At 40.6% G+C, this 22,713-nt stretch overlaps 1 protein-coding gene across 6 annotated transcripts in view; it reads right to left on the reverse strand.

Annotated features, from left to right (window-relative positions):
- IL33 (interleukin 33) overlaps positions 1–22,713 on the reverse strand; it is a 36,939-nt gene that overhangs the window by 5,252 nt on the left and 8,974 nt on the right. For 3 of the 6 annotated variants that reach the window (XM_062208277.1, XM_062208279.1, XM_062208276.1), the window contains exons 2-6: positions 12,026–12,133; positions 4,498–4,617; positions 3,876–3,986; positions 2,582–2,689; positions 1,960–2,010 (exon numbers count right to left, since the gene is read on the reverse strand). In XM_062208277.1, coding sequence (XP_062064261.1) covers positions 1,960–2,010; positions 2,582–2,689; positions 3,876–3,986; positions 4,498–4,617; positions 12,026–12,119 — 484 coding nt within the window. In that variant the 5' untranslated portion in view covers positions 12,120–12,133. The remainder of the gene's footprint in view (positions 1–1,959; positions 2,011–2,581; positions 2,690–3,875; positions 3,987–4,497; positions 4,618–12,025; positions 12,134–22,713) is intronic. The other 3 variants (XM_062208278.1, XM_062208280.1, XM_062208281.1) reach the window with 2 other exon arrangements.

Consider the following 22,713-nt stretch of genomic DNA (forward strand, 5'->3'; position numbering starts at 1 on the left):
TATTATTTTATCTGCAAATTATAAAAGACTTGTAACTCCTCTTAATTTAAATGAATTTAACACCCAGAAAATGAATTTAAGATGTCATGTGAAGACTACTTCATTCATCAAGAAATCTCAGAAATATTTATACCAAATGAAATTAAGGAGACATTATTAGATAAGTAGTGGGTACTTCTAAACCCCTTGAATGAGAGAAGTTAGTTTTTTTTTTTAATATTTATTTTTTTTATTTTTTGACAGGCAGGGTGGACAGTGAGAGAGAGAGAGACAGAAAGGTCTTCCTTTGCCGTTGGTTCACCCTCCAATGGCTGCCGCGCTAATCCAAAGGCGGGAGCCAGGTGCTTCTCCTGGTCTCCCATGCGGGTGCAGGGCCCAAGCACTTGGGCCATCCTCCACTGCACTCCCGGGCCATAGCAGAGAGCTGGCCTGGAAGAGGGGCAACCGGGACAGAATCCGGCACCCTGACCAGGACTAGAACCCGGTGTGCCAGCGCCACTAAGCGGAGGATTAGCCTATTGAGCCACGGCGCCGGCCTGAGGAGTTAGTTTTTAAAAATATGCTTTCTTTTTAAAAAATTATTTATTTATTTGTAAGACAGTGTCACAGAGAGAGAAGGAGAGACAGACAGAGAGAGAGAGCGCTCTTCCACATGCTGATTCACACCCCAGATAGCCTCAATAGCCAAGGCTGGGCCAGGCCAAAGACAGGAGCTAGGACCTTCATACAGGCCTAACACATGGATGGTATGGCCCCAAGCATTGGAGCAATTTTCAACTGCTTTTTGAGGTGTATTAGTAGGGAACTGGATAAGAAATGGAGCAGCTGGGACTTGAACCAGCACCCTTGGATGCTGGCATCGCAGGGAGTGTCTTAACCCACGATGCCACATTGCTGGCCCCTAGAAATGCTTTTTAAATAGAGAATTGTGATTCTTTTGAACATTTTCTGGACATCAGCTTTGATTTCTTTGTAGAAAGCCATTAATAGTTGTTGCCTCAATGGCCCATATCCACCTACCCTTCTCATGCAATAATAGAACATTTCCCATCCTGCCATCTTGTGGCTGAGTATAACATTAGGACTAAGCTCTGACCAATGTGAAGTGGAATTATCATGTACAATTTTCAGGTTGTGCTTTAAAGGGAAAAGTGTATATATATACACACACACACACACACACACACACCTGCCTTCGTCCTTCTGATTGGACATTGTCATGGTGACAGGTCATCTTGATTCATACAGATGTTGGCAGAGTTACAAGACAGAAAGACCTAGATCCCTACAGAACTTTTCAGCAGAACTGCCACTCCAGCCATGGCTAAGACAGAAATAAAGTTTCGTCTAGTTTAAGCCACCATTATTTAGGATCTTTATTACATGTAAGTAAATGTTTATCCTGTTAAACTATAAAATTGATGGGATTGAGTAATATCTTCTAAGAATTTATTTTACCACGAGCTTGAATTGGAGGGGTCATTTTGAGACTGCCTTCTTTCCTCATGGAGCATTTTTTTTTTTTTTTTTTTGACAGGCAGAGTGGATAGTGAGAGAGAGAGAGAGACAGACAGACAGAGAGAAAGGTCTTCCTTTTTGCTGCTGGTTCACCCTCCAATGGCCGCTGCGGCCAGCACATCTCGCTGATCCAAAGCCAGGAGCCAGGTGCTTCTCCTGGTCTCCCATGCGGGTGCAGGGCCCCAGCACTTGGGCCATCCTCCACTGCCTTCCCGGGCCACAGCAGAGATTCCCGGGCCACAGCAGAGAGCTGGCCTGGAAGAGGGGCAACCGGGATATAATCCGGCGCCCCAACCGGGACTAGAACCCGGTGTGCCGGCGCCGCAAGGCGGAGGATTAGCCTGTTAAGCCACGGTGCCGGCCTCATGGAGCATTTTCATTCATAGTTACATCAAACGTAAGAATTCAAGCCCCATAGCTACCCAGGCCTTTTCAAATTACCTGATTCACTTAAGGAGTACGGGGACTCATAGTAACGCAGTAACACCTTGTCTGAAAGAGAATGAATCAAATCACTTGGATGAGATGTAATTTTTTCAAAAAGTTTCAGTTCTAGTAGATATGTATTAAACAACAGACTATCTTCCCTTTTATTACATATCAATAAAAGCAAAACTTTTATGATCTTGAGAAAGGTGTCAAGATATGAGTATGCTCTGATGAATTCTGCAACAAAACTATTACTAAAACATTTAAAATGCTGCTGCTATCCCTGGCATATTCTTCTACAAAGGTTATACATTGATAAGACTGGAAAGATACAGTGAATAATTGAAGTGATAGCAAATATATGGTCCCTCTTTCCATAGTTCACAAGAAATGCCACTTCTCAGGATCAGTGTTCTTCCCTCATGAGCCATGATTAAGCTTATGAAGCCTTCTCAACATAGTGATGTTCAGGTGTCCATTGCCAGCGCCTTTGAGTTAGCACACAGCATGAAAATCCATTTGTTGTGTCTGAGTTATTGTCTTGTTTATGGCTTGGCATTGATTTATTTATTTAACTATTTATTTATTTTTACTTGTCATCATTACATCATTATAGACAAAAGAAATAGTCTACCTTTCTTTTGTTTTTTCCCCTTGTCTCCAACATTGATCACATAACTTTTATCCACCAAAGTAAAAGTAACTGATTTATCATTGTATGTACTCAGAGAAGCAGGATATTCTGTAACAAATGAAATTACCATCATAAGAATTCCAAATAGTAGTTCCCATGAACAGTTATTTTCATGAACTATGTTTTGAAATGCTTCCTCATAAGATTTTTTATTTTGGCTGAAGTGTGAACCTGAATGAGATTAAAGGTACTAGTTTGAGTGAAGGCCCTGGGAAACCATGTTAATGTGCTTATGGGGTTTGGTGGGAAGAAAGAAGCTGGAACAGTGACAGGCATTGGCTGAGGAAATCTTTAAATCCTGGTTCCCCGGGATTAGGGACTGTAAGTAAGAAGGGCTCTGACAGATTATAGGCATATGATGCCCATCTAGAAGGGGTGGAATCACTCAGAGACTTCCAGTAGTTTAGGGAAATACGAGTGTGAGCCTCAGTCTATCCTTGGGCTAAAGAACAAGGACATTTTTAGAGCAGAGCTCACAGCACACATGGAAAGTGTTAATATTTTTAAAGTATGTTGGGAGAAACTGAAGCAAATTTAAGGGCTACCAATATGAAGCCTAGAAAAAAGAAGTGCTTTCTTTATATTATAGAATTATGCTAAGAACAGTAATATACAAAATATAAGAGTAATGTTAAACATTGAATTTGTATGTGAACTTCTGAAAAATGATTTTAAAACAGTGAGAAACTGTAGTACTGCTTTTGGGAACCTAAGACATTATATTAGGAAAAATGCCTGAATTGGTAACATGCAATTCTTAGCCAGGTTTTATTATGATTATCTCTGCACTTCTTGGTAGTCGCTATCAGTTTGGAACTTTGCAGAAATAAGTTGTAATATTTAAAATCATTTTAAATACTCTTTAAGATATATTGTGTTAAAATTATATTTAAAAAATATATTAGCTCTTCCTTCCCTTCATGGTCAAAATGTTGGCGTTTGGGAGGAATAATATTTTTTAACTCAAAGAATAATATATTTTCACCAGGAATAATGTATATAGAATTCTAATACAAAGCAAGCACTTCCAGTTAACGATGGCGTATGACTACAGAATGCATGTGCACTGTTGTGATTGGCTATCTTACACCTAGTTTAGATTCCACTAACTGTGCACATCAGTTACAAGTGGACAGAAATTTCTGACACATATGAAGACACAGACTTGGGGCTGCCAGGAGTCTGTGTCTTCCCTCCCTCTAAACCTCCACACCACCCTTGTGACCAGTCACACCTAGGTAACCACTTGGAGCAGCCTGTGTTCCGGTAGGTCCCAAGTATTCTTCAGTACTGCGTGCTTCAATGAAGGATGGTTCCAACAAAGCTTGGACTTGGGCTTTTCCACCTGCAGAATAGGGGTTGGGTAGAAGTGAACTGTCAGTTCCCACTCTGCACGCATGTCCTTTTGATGAGTCCCTGTCAAGACTGCTTGCTGACAATGCTACTGACTACAGGGTTTTGACCACTCATGGTCTGATGGGATCAGTAACGCCTGTACAATACAACCCAGCAGAACAGACCAGGAAGAAGAAAACTAAGCATTTATAGTCTCAAAACTCAAAACACAACCCCTCTTAACCTTTTAATTTACATTGAATTTTTAAAACCAATTTAAAATATTTTAAACTTATCTATATATAATTTTTATCCTTTTTTCATTTAACATCATAATATAACCAATTCTCACGTGCTAGTAAAAACTCTTTATATGCCCTTTATAAAATGGCCAAATAACAATTCATCATCCTTATTCCTTTATAGAAAGAAAACTCAGGTGAGGGGGAAAATGACGTATTTATTTGTGGTAATTGAAGGTAAATAGATGCCCATCACTATTGCTAGGAAATGTACCTTACCTGGCTTTTTGGTGATTCCTCTCCTAAAGTAACAGGCCTTCTTTTCTATGGTAAAGCCAGAGCGTAGCTTCATATAGTACGTTTGGCAGACTTCTTCTTCTGCAGCCTCCTCTTGGGACCCTATAAACAATTGAAAAAAATGTGATACTGCTTCCTTCTGTCCATCCATCTTTTTACAAACCCTGAGTGTAGCACTCCATAACTAGGTACAACTAAAATAACAACAAATGATTAAAAATTAATTGCTTTTATAGTGAAACATAGGAAAATTCACACAAAGCAGAATAGACTTCATTTTAGTTCAGGTCAGGATTTAACTGACAAATGAGTTCAGACCATGTTTTGATGTCAAATGAGTTCTGAAAAATTTTGGGTCTCTAGAAAAAAATGTTGGTTTTCAGAATTCCACATGAGTGACAACGGGCCTACATCCAACATGTATCAATCTTTGAGGAGGAACTATTATAGTTACATGAAATCTGATATCTTTTCTACTTATCTAGGGTACACTTTGAATAACTTTGGAGGGATAGTCTATTAAGCTTACTGATATTAAAATAACAACCATATACTAAGTATCCAAGGTGAGCCAAACACTAGGCTAATAGTAGGCATTATTATCCTCATTTTACAGATGATCATTTGAGATTCTTTGTAGTCATGACATTTGCTCAAGGTGTTCTTTTTATTCTGTTTCCATCTTAGAAAATGCTATTTTGTGATTTGAGGGACTGATAAAATGCAAATTCAAGTTAAATTATATGAAGTAACAAAGCCAATCAGGGGCAGCGGGTTAAGGACACCCATGTCCCATATCGAGAGCAAGATTCAAGTCCTGGCTGCTCTGCTTCCATTCCAGCTACCTGTTAATATGCATCCTGGGAGGCAGCAGATAATGGCTGAAGTATCTGAGTCCCTGATGCCCATAGGAGACCTGTGGAGTTACAGGCTCCTGGCTTTGGCATGGCGCAGCCCTAGCAGTAGTGGGATTTTTTCGTAGTAACCCAGCAGATGGAAGATCTCTCTCTTTCTCTGCCTTTCAAATAAATACAGATAAATAAATAAGGACAGATGTTGTGGCAGAGCAAGTTAAGCCACCACTTGAGATGCTCACATCCTATATAGAAATGCTATTTCCCATCCCTGGCTACGTCCCTGGCTACTCCACTTCTGATCCAGATTCCTACAAATGCACCTGAGAAGGTAGCAAATGATGGCCCAAGTACTTGGGTCCGTGCCACCCATGTGGGAGACCTGGATGGAATTGTGGTCTTCTGACTTCAGCCTGCCCCAGCCCTGGCCCTTGTGGGTATTTGAGGAGTGAACTAGCAGATAGTCCCGGTCGGGGCACCGATCCTGTCCCGGTTGCCCCTCTTCCAGGCCAGCTCTCTGCTGTGGCCAGGGAGTGCAGTGGAGGATGGCCCAAGTCCTTGGGCCCTGCACCCCATGGGAGACCAGGAGAAGCACCTGGCTCCTGCCATTGGATCAGTGCGGTGCGCCGGCCGCAGCGCGCCTACCGCGGCGGCCATTGGAGGGTGAACCAATGGCAAAAGGAAGACCTTTCTCTCTGTCTCTCTCTCTCTCACTGTCCACTCTGTCAAAAAAAAAAAAAAAAAAAAAAGAAAAAAAAAGAAAAAAGAAAAAGAAGATCTCTTTCTTTTTTTGTCTCTCCCTCTCTCTCTCTATCACTTTGCTTTTAAAATATTTTTTGAAAGTTAATGGAAATTAAATGAAAACATAATATTCATTTTCTACAACAACTATTTTGAAAAAGTTATTAATTCACTAATTCTTATTTCATTTAGACAGAAAAATTTAAGTCTCAAATAGTAAACTAAATTTGATACTTAGTAATTCTGAAAATTATAACACATGAGTCATAGGATCTATTTTCAACATTATAGTAAGTGAATTACCAAAAATTTATATAATATAGTCAAATTTTAAACATTCGCAGTAAGAAAATAATTACTTTTGACTTGGAGATTGATTATATGACTTTTAAGATCCTCCAGAAGATTTACCTTCCTGATAATATGTTTTAAAGTCAAGTGGAATGAACTATTATTAGCTATTTTGAATTATCCATTTCTTTTCTTAAAAAATATTTTATTTATTTGAGAGGTAAAGTTAGGAACAGAGAGAAGGAGAGACAGAAAGAAAGGTCTTCCATCCGCTGGTTCACTCCCCAAAATGTTGTAGTGGCTGGAGCTGAGCTGAAGCAAAGCCAGGAGCTTCTTAGTCTCCCACACGGGTGCAGGGGCCCAAACACTTGGGCCATCTTTGACTGCTTTCCCAGACCATAGCAGAGAGCTGGATCTGAAAAGGAGCAGCGGGACTAAAACCGGCGCCCATATGGAATGCCAGCACCACAGACAGGAGGCTTAACCTACTGCAACACAGCGCCAATCCCTAAATTATCCATTTCTTGCTTCAGTTCAGAAGAGCAGCTGACTGTGAGTATCTTTAACTATCTTAACAGAGGAAGACTACTTATTTATTCATATCTAGTTTTGAACGCTGTAACATTACTGTACCTTCTAGAACTATGATTTTAAGGGGTTAAGGAATTAAGAAGGCAGTTAAAGATAATAGGAATAGGGACTAAAATCTAGTGGGAAAAACACTGCGTATAAATATTTCATGGGGAGGATGATTACATACAAAGTTGAAAAGACTATATTGGAAAAAATATACTTTGATGTCTCACAGCTGAAATTTGTGTTTTGGAATGGAAAAAGCAAAGCTGTCGTGGACATGGGGACTTTGCAGGAGAGAGCACTACACTGGGTTCAGAGAGCCAGCTCAAGTTTATCTGAAGGCCACTAATACTTCCTGTCTCCTGCCTGCTATCTGATGAGGGCAGAGGCTCGGGGTGGCTTTGAAGGAGGTTATCACAGCTACTCTGACCGTGTCCACAGCATATATTTGCTCAGGCATTTCTGGTGAGTAAAAGGGGCGGGGCCTGGAAATCATTCTGATATGACTGACAGAAACTACGGATATGAATCACTGCACCTTCATTTCCTCTTCAGATCCCTAATTCACCAAGATTCCTTCTCACTGCTGACTGCCCTTGATGTGTGTGTGGTGGCTGACTTCAGGGTAACAACCAGGCCCCGTAGGCTGTTTTTGTTTCTCTCTGATTAATCTGCCTCAGTCTCTTACTTCTCCTCTGTTCCTAAAAGGTTGATGTTGATCAAGGTTTTGTCCTTTGATTTCTCCTCTCTCACTAAACTCCCTTTTTAGGAAATCTTGCTTTCTCATAACTTCAACTATATTTTTAGAGGCTCACAACTCCCCAAATTCTAAGTCAATCTTTGATCTTTTTCTTTGAGCTTTCTATCTGTTACCCTTTCTCCATAGGGTGTTTAGAATCAGCTTTCTTGGGCTGGTGCTGTGGTATAGCAGGTAAAGCCACGGCCTGTGGTGCTGGCATCCCATATGGGTGCCGGTATAAGACCCAGATGCTCCACTTCCAATCTAGCTCTCTGCTAATGTGCCTGGGAAAGCAGCAGAAGGTGGCCCAAGTACTTGGACCTCTGTACCCATGTGGGAGACCTGGAATAATCTTCTGGCTCCAGGTTTTGGATCAGCCCAGGTCCAGTGGTTGCAGTCATTTTGGGAGTTTACTGGTGGCTGGAAGATCTCTCTGTGGCTGCCTTTCAAACAAATAAGCAAATCTTTAAAAAAAAAATCAGCTATTTTAAAGCATTTCTTTCCATACCTATATATATCCTCCCAATTGCTGGACATCTCTACCTGGATGACCTACTGCAAACCAAAATATGCTCATAATAGCAAATGTGCATTTTTCCATTTTCCCCTCTATTTCCATCCCTCAGTTTATTCAGTTTATTCCCATTGACTTCACCTTTCAAATGTATCTGAGGTCTACTCTTTCCTTTCCTTTCTGTTGTCTTAGGTCAGGCCTTCATCACTGTTCCCCTCAATAAATGAAGTAGACCTCTAACCAGTTTCTTCTTTTGCCCCCTCTGTCTTCACACCATCACCAATTCAATCTCTGTATAAGGTAAAAATATCTCATCATTACCCAGTTAAACATTTTTAGTGGTTCCTTACTGTCCACTGGATAGTCAAAGCCACTGCACTATAACCATGTATCTTCCATGGATGAATTCAAGCTATAGAAGCTGACTTCTACTTAGTTTTGATCAGCTGTTACCATGCATGGATATGGGCCCAGCATTTCAATGATCTTTGCATTTTTTGACAGAAACCATATATGTAGATTTTTTATTTAAAATTTCTTAATTTTAAAAATTTGCTTCAGCTACAAAAATAGCAATAGTACTGTTCAGTCCAAAAAAAAGTACTTCTGAATGAATCTATCCCAAGGATCCCATATTATAACTCCTGGCTAGATCCATGAATGAAAGAAGATGGATTGTTTGGGGAAGAAAACTTTGTTTATGGATGTGGGGAAGAGGAGAGGAGAAGAAAATAATCTGACACTACAGAGGCGCTTGCTGGAAACTGGGAAGGGAATGAGTTTGGAGAGAGCTTTCCTCCCTATCATGAAGTCCTATACCCTTGTGGAACCAGAGGTGAAATGCCTTCAGGATGACGAGAACTAATGTGGAACTGATGTATTTATGCCTGTAGTACTTGGATATTTAGATTTGAGGCTTTGTGAACTGTAGATTATGTAACCTAAGGGAGGAGAAGGGATTAAGAGTACTTTCTTGCCTTGTTGATGGAGGGCTCAGAGAGAAATTTATTTAGAAAAATAAGATATAATATTTCTAGTACTTTAAATTTTGAGAAGTAGTATTAAACTGACTCGAGGTTTGTTTTTTTTTTTTCAGTAATTGAATTGTCTGTACTTGAAGCACAAAGGCTTTTTTTTAATTAAACTTTTATTTAATGAATATAAATTTCCAAAGTACAGCTTATGGGTTACAATGGCTTCCCCCTCCCAAAACTTCCCTCCCACCCACAACCCTTCCCTTTCCTGCTCCCTCTCCCCTTCCAATCACATCATGATTCATTTTCAATTCTCTTTATATACAGAAGATCAGTTTAGTATATATTAGGTAACGATTTCAACAGTTTGCCCCCATATAGCAACACCAAGTGAAAAAAAATACTGTTGGAGTACTAGTTATAGCATTAAATAAGAGTGTACAGCACATTAAAGACAGAGATCCTACATAATATTTTTTTAAAAAATTAATTAATTTTCTATGCCATTTCCAATTTAACACCAGGTCTTTTTTTTTTTCATTTCCAATTATCTTTATATACAGAAGATCAATTCAGTATATAATTAGTACAGATCTCATCAGTTTGTACCCATGCAGAAACACAAAGTGTAAAAATACTGTTTCAGTACTAGTTATAGCATCACTGCACATTAGACAACACATTAAGGACAGATCCCACATGGGATGTAAGTACACAGTGACTTCTGTTGCTGACTTAACAATTTGACACTCCTGTTCATGGCGTCAGTAATCTCCCTAGGCTCTAGTCATAAGTTGCCAGGGCTATGGAAGCCTTTAGAGTTCGCTGACTTTGATCTTATTCTGATAGGGTCATAGTCAAAGTGGAAGTTCTCTCCTCCTGATGGAGTTAGAAATGTGCCAGGGGATTCCAACACAATCCCATCAAGGTGGCATGTACCAATGCCATCTCACTAGTCCAAGTGATCAATTTCAGTTCACAATTGATGGCTCTGATAGGTCTAAGAATCAAAGGGATCACACAAACAAGACAAGTGTCTGCTAATACTAACTGATAGAATCAAAAAGGGAGTTAAAGATCCAGCATGGGAAGTGGGATACACAGCAGACTCATAGAATGGCAGACATCCTAAACAACACTCTGGCCTCAGAATCAGCCCTTAAGGCATTCGGATCTGGCTGAAGAGCCCATGAGAGTATTTTAGGCATGGAAAGCCAAGATACCATGGAAAAGGAAAAAAAAAAAAAAAAAGAAGAAGAAGACCTAAATGAAAGATCTCTATGAGTGAGATCCCAGTGGAAAGAACGTGGCCATCAAAGAAGGAAAGGAGGTTTTTTTTAAGAACAATAATAACAATGTGATGCAATCTAAAACCATATAAATGATTTGGATATTATCTTCATCACTGTCTTCTAATGGTATAGATAACCCATTAGGGTCACTGAACCCTAAAGGAGAGATTGCTTGTTAACTTTTGCATGAATACCAGCAAATCTGGCATAAACTCTGGCTTACTTTCATTCCAGTACCTATGGAGAGCTCACATTTCCTGAGACACAAAGAAAATGCATGAGTTTTTGGGAAAGAGTTTGGGGATGTGCAGTTACTTCCATTGAATCGTTGTTTCTGCACAGAGCATTTTCAAAGAACTAACATAACTATTATTTCCTGGAAATTAAAGAACTACAGTTAACAAGGAAACCATGGTGTTTTCTCTGGCTACCAAGCAACAGTGTTGGTGAGCCAGAGACTCAGGATGTGTCATTCCTCATCCTGCATATTGTCTGCAGTCCACTAGGACTCTATTACTTTTGTTTTACTTTTCCCTTATGAAAAATATAAGTACAAATTTATATCATTCCATCCTAGGATAGGTTGAAGAGTCAATGATGTATATAGCCCTTTCTTATCAGAGCTATAGCTACTATCTGATGTTGTTTACCATTCACCTTTTATAAACTCTTTGGGTTTGCAACTGGACAGACTTAAGCATTATTTGGTTAGTTCTGCTTTATTTGGAGCCTGGATTATTCAGATATATTCATTTGTTATTATTGCCTTTATCAAGTCGCAAGACCATGTACTTGATATGCCAGTGGTCTCTCTTTTTTTTTTTGACAGGCAGAGTGGACAGTGAGAGAGACAGGGAGAAAGGTCTTCCTTTACCGTTGGTTCACCCCCAAAATGGCCGCTGCGGCCAGCGCACCATGCTGATCCAAAGCCAGGAGCCATGTGCTTCCTCCTGGTCTCCCATGAGGGTGTAGGGCCCAAGGACTTGGGCCATTCTCCACTGCACTCCCAGGCCACAGCAGAGAGCTGGACTGGAAGAGGGGCAACCGGGACAGAATCCTGTGCCTCAACTGGGACTAGAACCCAGTGTGCCAGTACCGCAGGCGGAGGATTAGCCTATTGAGCCATGGCGCCAGCCACGCCAGTGGTCTTAATAAATGTTTGTTAAATGAAAATAAGTCAATGTTGAATTTTGTTAGTTAACCAAAGAAAAAGTGTTGGGGATTTGGTGGCAGGAGGTATATGGAGCAAAGGGGCCGATATAAAAAGTTACATTTAAATGTATCACTATTTAAAGGTTTACGTTACCTAAGCTATTTCTGCCCCATGATGTATCAAATAAGTAAAATTTGGATTGTATATAGTCTGTTCAAAACTGGTAACTGCTGACATATTGTGCCCTTTGGGCCATCCCTTTTTATTTCAGCTCCTACATATAAATTTGGGTAAGGTAGCGTTATGAATATTAGAAAAAGATTTGATAACAAATTTTAAAAACATGTAAAATACTCAGGAATGCTTAAGTCCTTACTTCTCAGCTTGCCAGGTTTTACCAAGCCATTGCCTGATGTGCCCTTCGGCCTTGCTGGGGAATTTTCGATGGTTGCGTACTTCGTTTTAGTCATCTTTTAGGTTTCTGCTGGATTAAAATATAATATTAGTTCAGTTGTTCCAATTTGAAAACAGAATAAAACCTGTGGCAAACTCAGTATGAAATTGATAACATAACCCAATAAGAAAATAATTATTTTGGTAAAATTTGAGCATAGTATTCTGGATACATTCATACTAGCATATAGTTATAGGACAAGAAGAACCACACACACAAAAAAAACTTAAACTTTACTAAGTAAATTTATTTTCTTAAAGATTTATTTATTTATTTAAAAGACAGAGTTACAGAGAGGCAGAGGTAGACAGAGACACAGAGAGGTCTTCCATCCACTGGTTCACTCCCTAGATGGCAGCAGTGGCCAGAGCTATACCTATCCTAAGACAGAAGTTGGGAGCTTCTTCTGGGTCTCCCACGTGGGTGCAGGGGCTCAAGGACTTGGACCATCTTCTGCTGCTCTCTCAGGCCATAGCAGAGAGCTGTATCAGAAGTAGAGAAGCCAGGGCTCGAACTGATGCCCATACAGGATGCTGGCATTGTAGGTGTCGGCTTTACCCACTACACTATAGCACTGGCCCCTGAATTTATTGTTAATGGTACTATTGGTACCGGAATCCTGAGATTGTTTTGTTATACTATAGTATAGAACAAATAAATATTGGTATTGCACTTTAGGGGAAATTAGACAAGCATATACAGTAAGACAAAGGAACACCCATGTAATTTTAAGTTTGAGTCAGCAATATTGCTATGCCTATAACTTATTTGCTAAATACTTTCTCGATTAAAAGGATCCATGACTCCAGTTCTGGGACTGGGAAAGTAGTAGTGAACATGAAAAATCATGTTATTCTGTAAAGAAGCAGAACATTCACAGCAATGAGGGTGAGTCTAAAACAAACATATGCACTTTCAAGGATCTCTCATTGGCCAAGTTTGGTACAATTTTACTATCAAAAGCAGGATTGCTAGTAATAGACTATGAAGCATTTAATGTTAAGAGAAAATCACAAGTCTCTAGTATTTTGCAGGAATGAATTAATGGATGGGAGGCATTTATTCATTACAGAAGAAATGATAACATTAGAAAAATCACTATCGTATAGCCCTCAATTTAATACTTGATTTAGGCAAGGATCATTGATGGATGCTGTGCCAATATGAAGTTCTGTGTCATCAATTGCAGAAATTTCCATCTACTTTCAGTGTAGTACTAAAACTTGGCACTGTTGCTGTGGTTTATGGAGGGGACAGGCTTCCTCCTCAGTCTTTTTTTTTTTTTTTAATTAGTTTATTTGAGAGGCACAGAGACACAGAGAGGCACGTTCAGACAAAGAGCTCCTATCCACTGGCTTACTCCCCACATTCCTGCAATGGCCAGAGGTAGGCCAGGCAAGAACTGGGAACTGAGAACCCAGCCCAGGTCTCCTACATGTGTTGCAGGAATCCAGCCATTAGAATCATCACTGCTGCCCTCAGGGTCCACACAAGCAAGAAGGCAGTGTCAAGAGCTGGAGCTGAGCACTGAACCTAGGCATTCTGAAATGGGCTTAAGTCCATCTTAACCACTAAGCTAAATATCCACTCCTCCCCTCCAGTCTTAAATCTTCTCTGGTATTGCTTGAAATTCTATCAGTAATTATTACTTTTTTTAAAAGCATTGGTCTTTTGTTTTTCTATATTAAAAATTATTCCAGGTGTTGTTATAATTTAAATCTCTTAAAACTTCTTCTCAATCAGCTCTTCTAGCAGGATAAGAGAGAACCATTGAGTTCTTGGATTAAAGGATTTATTAGAAGGTAAACTTTATCTGTTCTACTTCTGATCCTGCTCCCTGCTAGTGCACCTGGGAAAGCAGTGGAAGATGGCCCAATTACTTGGGCCCTGCCACCTGTATAGCAGACCTGGGTGGGGTCCCTAGCCCCTGGCTTCATCCTGGCCCAGCCTAGGCTATTGCAGCCATTTGGGGGATTGAGCCAGTGGAAAGATCTCTCTCTCCCTCCAGTTTGCCCTCCTTCCTTCTCTATCCTATGTCACTCTGCCTTTCAAATAAATAAAATAAATCTTTAAAAGAAAAGGAGGTATACTTTATGCATCTTTATTTCTGACTTTGGACAACCCTATAGGGGCTGAAATTCCAGATTGTGTTGTCTAGGTGGCACTAGTATGTTAAATGAAGATTGCCTATTTACAGCCAGTCTCATGTGCAAAATCTTCAATGGCAGGTAGTTGAAGACTCCTATTCTTTGTTTGTTTGTTTAAAGATTTCTATTTATCTGAGAGGTAGAGTTACAGTCAATGAGAGGGAGAGATGGAAAGACAGGTCTTCCATTTGCTGGTTCAATCCCCAAATGGCCGCTACGGCTGGCGCTGTGCCGATCCAAAGCCAGGATCCAGGAGCTTCTTCCTGGTCTCCCATGCGGGTGCAGGGGCCTAAGCTCCTGGGCCATCCTTCACTGCCCTCCCAGGCCACAGCAGAGACCTGGACTGGCAGAGGAGCAACCGGGACTGGAACCCGATGCCCATATGGGATATCGGCACCACAAGTGGAGGATTAACCAAGTGAGCCACAGCACCGGCCCCCAGAGAAAATATTTCAAATAACGCTCTGCACAAGAAGATACCAAGTACTGAGGTAACACTAATATGAAAACTTTACTGCTGGTTTTCTTTTGTCTAAGACTAATTATGCCTTATGGAAAAAGTTTTCAAGGTCATTTTAAAAAAGCTGGATTTTCAGATAAATCTAGGAAATATTCTAGTCTATATCCTATGTCATGGGAAGTCAGAGCTCACATTAATTTAGCAAAGTTTTTGACAGTCCTTCATTGAAGAATCATGAATACCTTTAACAGATTTTTAAAATAATTATGTGATATTATGACCTCTCCCAGTATGCACAGATTAGCTTCCCAGAACATTCGGAAGAACTCTAACCCATACCAGCAATACCTTTATAGTTGAATAACGTGCACAAGAAGCTGAAAATACCATATTTATGATGGAGTCATTGACATGGAGAAAACTGGAAGTTGTTTTAGAATTATATAAGTCAAAAGTGTAATCAAAAAATATTTTCAAATCCCATTCTGAAAAACAAAGCATCTTTTAAATAACCTACAAGTATTTTACCTTGATAAACACAAACACTGTTTTTACCAGTTGTCAGACTAATACTTATTGCTTACTCTCCTATTTTTATATCAGAAATGTTTTAGTACATGACAATATCAATATCACTGGTTTCTTTTAGCTATTTTTCCCCAGTGAGATGCAGCAAAAATTATTGCACACTGATTATGATACTTACCTAAGTTACAAATCTGAAGGACTGTCTGATATTCTATGGTTTCCCGCAGAAATTACTTGGTTAATGCAGTTTCATTACAGTTCTATTTATATGCATGCACACAGATTAAGCAACACTGGGTGACAGCATGTGATGAATGTGGTAACTCAAATAGAGCTCCTTGAATGGATTAGAATGTATGGCAGCATATCCCCAAATTCTAAATAGAGCTTTCAGGTTATTTTTGTGGTAGCATTTTTAAGGATTTAGATTTAGTTAATCATTAATTTTTTAATAAAACTTTTATGACATGGGCTCTATGTAGTGCTTTTTATACAATATAGAGGATATAAAGTCATAGACCATTTTAATTGCCTTTCTTCAGAAAGTTGAAAGAATTTTAAGTCATTTTAAAAAAAGAAATTAAATATTTGGCTAAGATATGTGAAATAGCTTTTTCTACAGTGTTGTTTGTCATTAGACTTTGTTAATAGCATACCAAAGCATATGTTTTCAAATATTATGTGGAAAAATTTATTCAAGTTTTCTTTTAGGATTTCTGGGTTTTGTGTCCTGCTTCAAAAGTTCTTTCCTTCTCCAAGGTTATAAATAAATTTACTTATGCTATTTTCTAAGATTTTATTATTCAAGATATTATTATATTTATTATACTTGATTGATTCATTACTATTTTAGTATATGGAATAAAATGGAGAGTTTTTCTTCCTAAATGTTTATCCAGGCTACATTTTTAACCCAATTTAGATGAGTGAAGTTTCACCACATTTTACCCTGGAATCAACATGGAGAGAATTGCAAACTCTGCAGTGAGGAGTTTGAATTTTATCCCATACATGACAGGAATCTTCTGAAAGCTTTTACAGAAAGTTATAAACATCATTTAGCATGTGTTTTATGAATATGATTTTATGACTGTGTGAAACATCATCCAGAAGGAAGCAAAGAAGAGAGAACAAAGATTAGTGGGGAATCTTTTTTCTGCCAAAGGCCATTTGGATATTTACAACATCATTTACAGGACAAACAAAATTATCAACTTAAAAATTAGCCTGCTGTCAATTTATTGAATTTTGAGTCCTGCTTGTAGTTGACTTGGCAGGGCCCAACCAAATGATTTAGTGGGCCTTATACTACCCATGGGCTGAACATTACCCACCCCTAAGTTAGCCCGTCAATTATAATAGCGCAGACAAAACGCCATGAGGCCAGAACTAGCCCAACATTAGTGAGACTGATCAGGAGGAGGTGAAGGTGACGAGTGCTGCAGGCATTATTTAGAGTCCTTGAATAATAAGGTGAGAAAGGACCCCTGAGACCCCTGTTGCCATTTAAATTAAGCAGCCGCTTAGAGGATTAGAGCCTCTTCCAGCTCAAGGTGCACAGCTCTTTCTGGATGGGAATATATCAGTGTTGGCCTGGGGAAGGGTTTTTGTGATGAAGGTTGTATCAGTGGTTAATTACAGGAAACTCGGAGGAAAGTTCACTGGCAGCAACAGAGAATGAATTTGATGTAGGGCAGTTGGAGTTTGAGGAACTTGTTGAAGGTCTATGTGGAAAAATCCAGCCGGGAGTTGGAATTGGGTTTGGGGAGGCTGGAAGTAGCCATGTAGATTTGTTCTACATTTATAAAAGTAAGATAGTTGAAGGCCTGGGAATCAATGAGGTTGTCTCAGTTGTATGTGGAGCAGGAAGAGAAAGCTATGGAGAGGTGAAACTCTGGGAAATATTACATGTAAAGAGTTAGTACAAAGGACTTAGTAAAGACTAGAAAGAGAAGCAGAGCAGAGGTCACAGTATGAAGGCTAGGAGAGAGCACCCTCAGCAAGCAGACACAGCTGGAAAGGAGTACCAGGACTATGGATGCCTACCAGGAGAGTAGAGACCGTAGGGAGAGTTGTTTATGTATGGGGGGAACCTCAAGACTGCAGAAGACTGCATAGAATGAAAAGGGAAAAATGAGAACTTTTGAAAACAGAAGAATGAAAGCTTGACATAATAGTGTGGAGAAGGGAAGATGCTGCTTTCTGCCTAGGATCTTGGAGAAAAGTTACTTGATGTTTCCAAAGCTTCAGTTTCTTCATAATAGGAATTCTTCTCATAATACTTTGAACTTATTGGATTGTTGTGGGAATTAAATGAGAAAGTATATTTTGAGCACTTAGTTTGGCAGTTGACACCTGGTTGGAATTCAATATATGTTTTTAAAAATTATTGTTATTGGGGCCAGCACCGTGGCTCACTTGTTATTGGGGCCAGCACCGTGGCTCTGCTTGTGGCACCAGCATCCCATATGGGCGCCAGTTCTAGTCCCGATTGCTCCTCTTCCAGTCCAGCTCTCTGCTGTGGCCCGGGAAGGCAGTGGAGGATGGCCCAAGTGCTTGGGCGCCTGTACCCACATGGGAGACCAGGAAGAAGTACCTGGCTCCTGGCTTTGGATCCGTGCAGCGCCGGCTGTAGTGGCCATTTGGGGGGTGACCCAATGAAAGGAAGACCTCTCTCTCTGTCTCTATCTCTCTCACTTTCTGTAACTCTACCTGTCAAATAAATAAATAAAATCTTTTAAAAAATTATTGTTACTAATGTTTTTGTTGGGATATGGGATTCTTGGGCATATTTCAATGCAAAAAAAAAAAAAAGAGAGCCAATGAAAAGGGAAAAACAGATATGATAGTCTCAGGGGAAACAGAAAAAAGGAAGGGGAAAGGACACTAGAAGGCGCCTTTTGGGCAGAGAAAATCCCCATGGCAAAGGTTATAAGATGGACAAAACCTGTAATATTTAAGAAACAGAGAATGCCAGCCTAGCTAGAGCAGAGTGTACAATGGCAAGTGCATACTATAATAAGTTTGGAGATGGATGGAAGGGGACAGAAGCCGGATTGAGTTGGCTCTGAAGACTGAAATAAGAAGCTTGGGTTTTATTCAAAGTGCAGTGGAAACTCAAAGAAGGATTTTAAGTAATACAGATGTGATTTGGTTTTTGTTTTAAAACTAGTGCTCTGTTATGCAAGAACAGAGGGAGGTTGTTAAGAGGGATGGGATGAAATCAGTACTGAATCTTCAGTTTAGATGCTTGATATTGATGGTGACAGTGTTTGGAACGTTTTCTGTGGGACACATGCTTTACAAACATTATCTCTAATGGTCACCATGGTCTTAGAGTTTGAGAATGGTTGCCTCCTTTTTTGGAATAAAGAGTGGTTGAGAGATTTTCTTACAAAAGACTACATAGATAATCCATAGGAAAGCCATAATCTGATGTAAAATCCTTCTGATTCTTTCCCCTGCTCCATGGAGAACATTAGTGGAATGGGATAGAATTGAATTCCTGGGCCTTAAATTCTATTCACCACTTTGGCATGCTTGCATGCTCTTGCATGGGAAGAGATCCATGAGCATATAGTGAGATCACACAAACCATTCCATTGCTGGTTACTGGAAAAATTACTAGAAGAAAACAGTACCCCTAAACTCATCCTGAGTGGTAGGAGAGAGGAAATGAAAAGTATGACTAAGCTTGCCAACACACTATGACTTCATTCTGAGAATTTTTACATGGGAGGCCTGAGGGGAGGGTCCTTATACTAATCTCGTGCTCCCTTGGGTGTAACAGCTTCATTTTTGGGGGGGGAGATGGAGAAAGTGATGTGGAAGAGGGAAGACTGAAGTTTGGAGAACAAGACAACACCCTCGGCTACCAAACTGAGTAACAGCCTGTCTCCTACTCACCACCATTGTGAAAATTCCCACATACTACCTACCTGGACCAAATAGAACACCTGTCCTACCAGGAGGAAAGAATCTGTAAAGAAATCTGGCAAATCAATTTAGGACTCAAACCAAATCTCTTGTGAGAGGAGGGTAGGGATCGTGTATGTTTTTAGGGAGTCTTCTTTTTTTTTTAATGTCTGTATGATGACTAGCACTTAGCATTTGTAAAGCGCTTCTATATTTTTCCATCATTCCAAGATTTATTTATTTTAAATACAGAAGGAGAGAGAAGGGAAGGAAGGGGGAGTGAGGGATGGAGGGGGAAAAAGAGGGAGAATGAATGAATGAATATGAATCTTCCATCCTATGATTTACTCTCCAAATGACTGCAACAACCAGGCTGTGCCAGGCCAACGCCAGGAGGTAGGAAGTGCATCCTGGTCTCCTTTGTGAGCGGTAAGGGCCATCATCCATTGCTTTTCCATGTACGTAAGCAGGGAGCTGGATTGGAAGTGGAGCAGCTGGGACTTGAACTGGTACTCCAATATGGGATGCATCCATCACAGGCAGCAACCTAGCCTGCTGCACCACAATGCTGGCCTTAAATCTTTTTTTAAAAATATTTATTTATTTGAAATTCAAAGTTACAGAGAGAAGGAGAGGTGTGTGTGTGTGTGGGGGGTCCTCCATCTGCTGGTTCACTCCCCGGTTGGTCACAACGGCTGGAGCTGTGCCGATCCAAAACCAGGAGCCAGGAGCTTCCTCCGGGTCCCCCATGTGAGTGCAAGGACCAAGGGCTTAGGCTTTGCTGGGCCATAGCAGAGAGCTGGATCGGAAGTGGAGCAGCTGGTGCTTGAACCAGTGCCCATATGGAATGCTAGCACTGCAGGCAGTGACTTTACCTGCTACGCCAAAGCACTGCCCTCCCCCCCCCCCAAATCTTTTTGAAATATTGCCACCTCCTGCCCTGTCAGCCTTTCTAACCTTTCCCCTCTCTCCACACTACATTTTAGACCCACAGAATGCCTTGTTCCTCAGTTCACCATGCACTTTCACACTTCCTTACCTTTGTTGGCTGTTTTCCTTACTGCCAATGCCTCTTTCCTTTCCACTTCTAGGTATTTCCTCTCTGGAGCCCAATTAAAATGTTTTTATGTCCATAACAATTCAAAATCAACAGATTTTATTGCTTCCTCTCATAGGAACTTAACTATATCCAACACTGTTTGTCTCCTCCACTGGACTGCTAGCTTCTTGGGAACTGCTAGATGACTATGTCTTACTCATTTTTCTTTCTCAGAAATGATCAAAAGCTCAGTGGTATGTAATTTGGATCAGTTTTTAGAAAGCCCCTGTAAATTAGGTAATGTCAACCACTGGACAGATGTGGGGACCTTCCCTGAGCAACAAAGATCTAAAGAGCAGTGGAGTTGGAACTTTGGGTTGGCCTGTCTGAAATAGGCACTACTTCATCACCTTTGACCTATAGACTAACAGGGTATAATGAGTGCAGGTGACTAAGGGCACAATAAACCTTACTAATCATAGACTTTAGGCTGAATGAGCCTCATTATGGTTAATGAAACATAGAATCTCTTCACACAATACTTTGCTTCTTTCAGATTCTAGCAAAAGAGTGTACAGCTACTCACCTTGCAGAAGGTGCTGTTAAGTTTCACCCATGTTAAGATCAAGCCATCAGTTCTCCTTAAGCATATTCCTCAAGAAACTGCACTGATGTTTGAGATTTATGAAAAACATCCTGTTGTTGGATCCACAATCAGTTTCAGTGTTTGGATATTTATTCCTGGGCCCCATCTCTAATTTTTTTTTAATATTTTCTTTATTTGAGAGGTAGAGTTACAGACAGTGAGAGGGAGAGACAGAGAGAAAGGTCATTGATCTGTTGGTTCACTCCCCACATGGCTGCAAAGGCCAGAGCTGAGCCAACCCGAAGCCAGGAGTCAGGAGCTTCTTCTGGGTCTCCTACATTGGTGCAGGGGCCCAAGCAGTTGGACCATTTTCCACTGCTGTCCCTGGCCAATAGCAGAGAGCTGGATCTGAAGAAGAACAGCTAGGACTAGAACTGGTGCTCATATGGGATGCTGGCACCACAGGCAGAGGATTCACCTGTGCCACAGCGCTGGCCCCAAATCTCTAATTCTTGATGCGTTATTTGTTATGTTTTTCCAAGCACAGCTTCCCTGTCTGAACTCCTTGAAAACCCGGAACTGTCCTTACTCTGGAGGATGGTAGTTCTTGATAGGTCTGTCTGCTGCCTCCTCATTCTGTCGATAGAATAAATTTTGTTTCCTTTATCCTCAAACCTTGTCCTTTGCTGTTTTGACTTGGCGCCATTCATAGGACTGAACTTTCAGTAACAATTGACAGTTTTTATATGGCTTAGCCTCACAGAACCGAGGTCTTCTACTTGGGCTAATGTACTTTCTGATGCATTTAAAGCTGCTGATCGGGGGTCGGCGCTGTGGCAAAGCGGGTTAATGCCCTGGCCTGAAGTGCCTGCATCCCATATAGGTGCAGGTTCGAGCCCCAGCTGCTCCACTTCCGATCCAGCTCTACTATGGCCTGGGAAAGCAGTAGAAGATGACCCAAGTCCTTGGGCCTCTGCACTTGCATGGGAGACCCGGAAGAAGCTCCTGGCTCCTGGCTTCGGATCGGCGCAGCTCTGGCCATTGCGGCCAATTGGGGAATGAACCATCAGATGGAAGACCTCTCTCTCTCTGCCTCTCCTCTCTCTGTGTAACTCTTTCAAATTGAAAATCTTAAAAAAAACCAAAAAACAAAAAACAAAAAAAACCCTGATTTTCTGGATGGTCTGTGGTCTATGCTTCTAGGGAAGATATGCGGAACCTTTTTTTTTTTTTTTTTCTGCCAAGAGCCATTTGGATATTTATAATATCATTCACTGTCCATACAGCCTGGTCCAGCACCTGACCCTGGCCTTGGTGGCCATTTGGGCAGTGAACTAACAAATGGAAGATCTCTTTCGTTTTCTGTTTCTCCCTCTTTCTATGTCTCTCTGCCTTTCAAATAAATAACATAAAATCTTTTTAAAAGAAGAGATTTTGCTATTAGGTAAATTAAAGTTTGAAAGTGTGGCATTAGGTGCATGCCATAATTTGATCCTATAAGAGAGGTTACTAGACTGTGGCCCAGTTGCTATACCTCCTGTGGCAGTCTGGCTACTGAACAGATATAGCAACATCAAAAGAGGAAATTATTACCTTTATGGCTGGAGGAAGGAGTTTAAAAAAACTTTTTATGAAGTAGAATCCTTTTCTGAAAAAAAAATTACAAAGAGCCATAGTAGATTTAAAAAATAACAAAATTGGGGCCAGTGCTGAGGCACAGGGGGTTAAAGTCTTGGCCTGAAGCACTGGAATTCCATATGGGTGCCGGTTCTAGTCCCAGCTGTTCCTCTTCAGATGTAGCTCTCTGCTATGGCCTGGAAAAGCAGTAGAAGATGGCCCAAGATCTTGGGTCCCTGCAGCCATGTGGGAGACCTGTAAGAAGCTCCGAGCTTTGGATCTGCACAGCTCCAGCCATTGTGGCCATCTGGGGAGTGA

The sequence above is a fragment of the Lepus europaeus genome, chromosome 12 (assembly GCF_033115175.1).
Source record: "Lepus europaeus isolate LE1 chromosome 12, mLepTim1.pri, whole genome shotgun sequence".
Taxonomy (NCBI): Eukaryota; Metazoa; Chordata; class Mammalia; order Lagomorpha; family Leporidae; genus Lepus; species Lepus europaeus.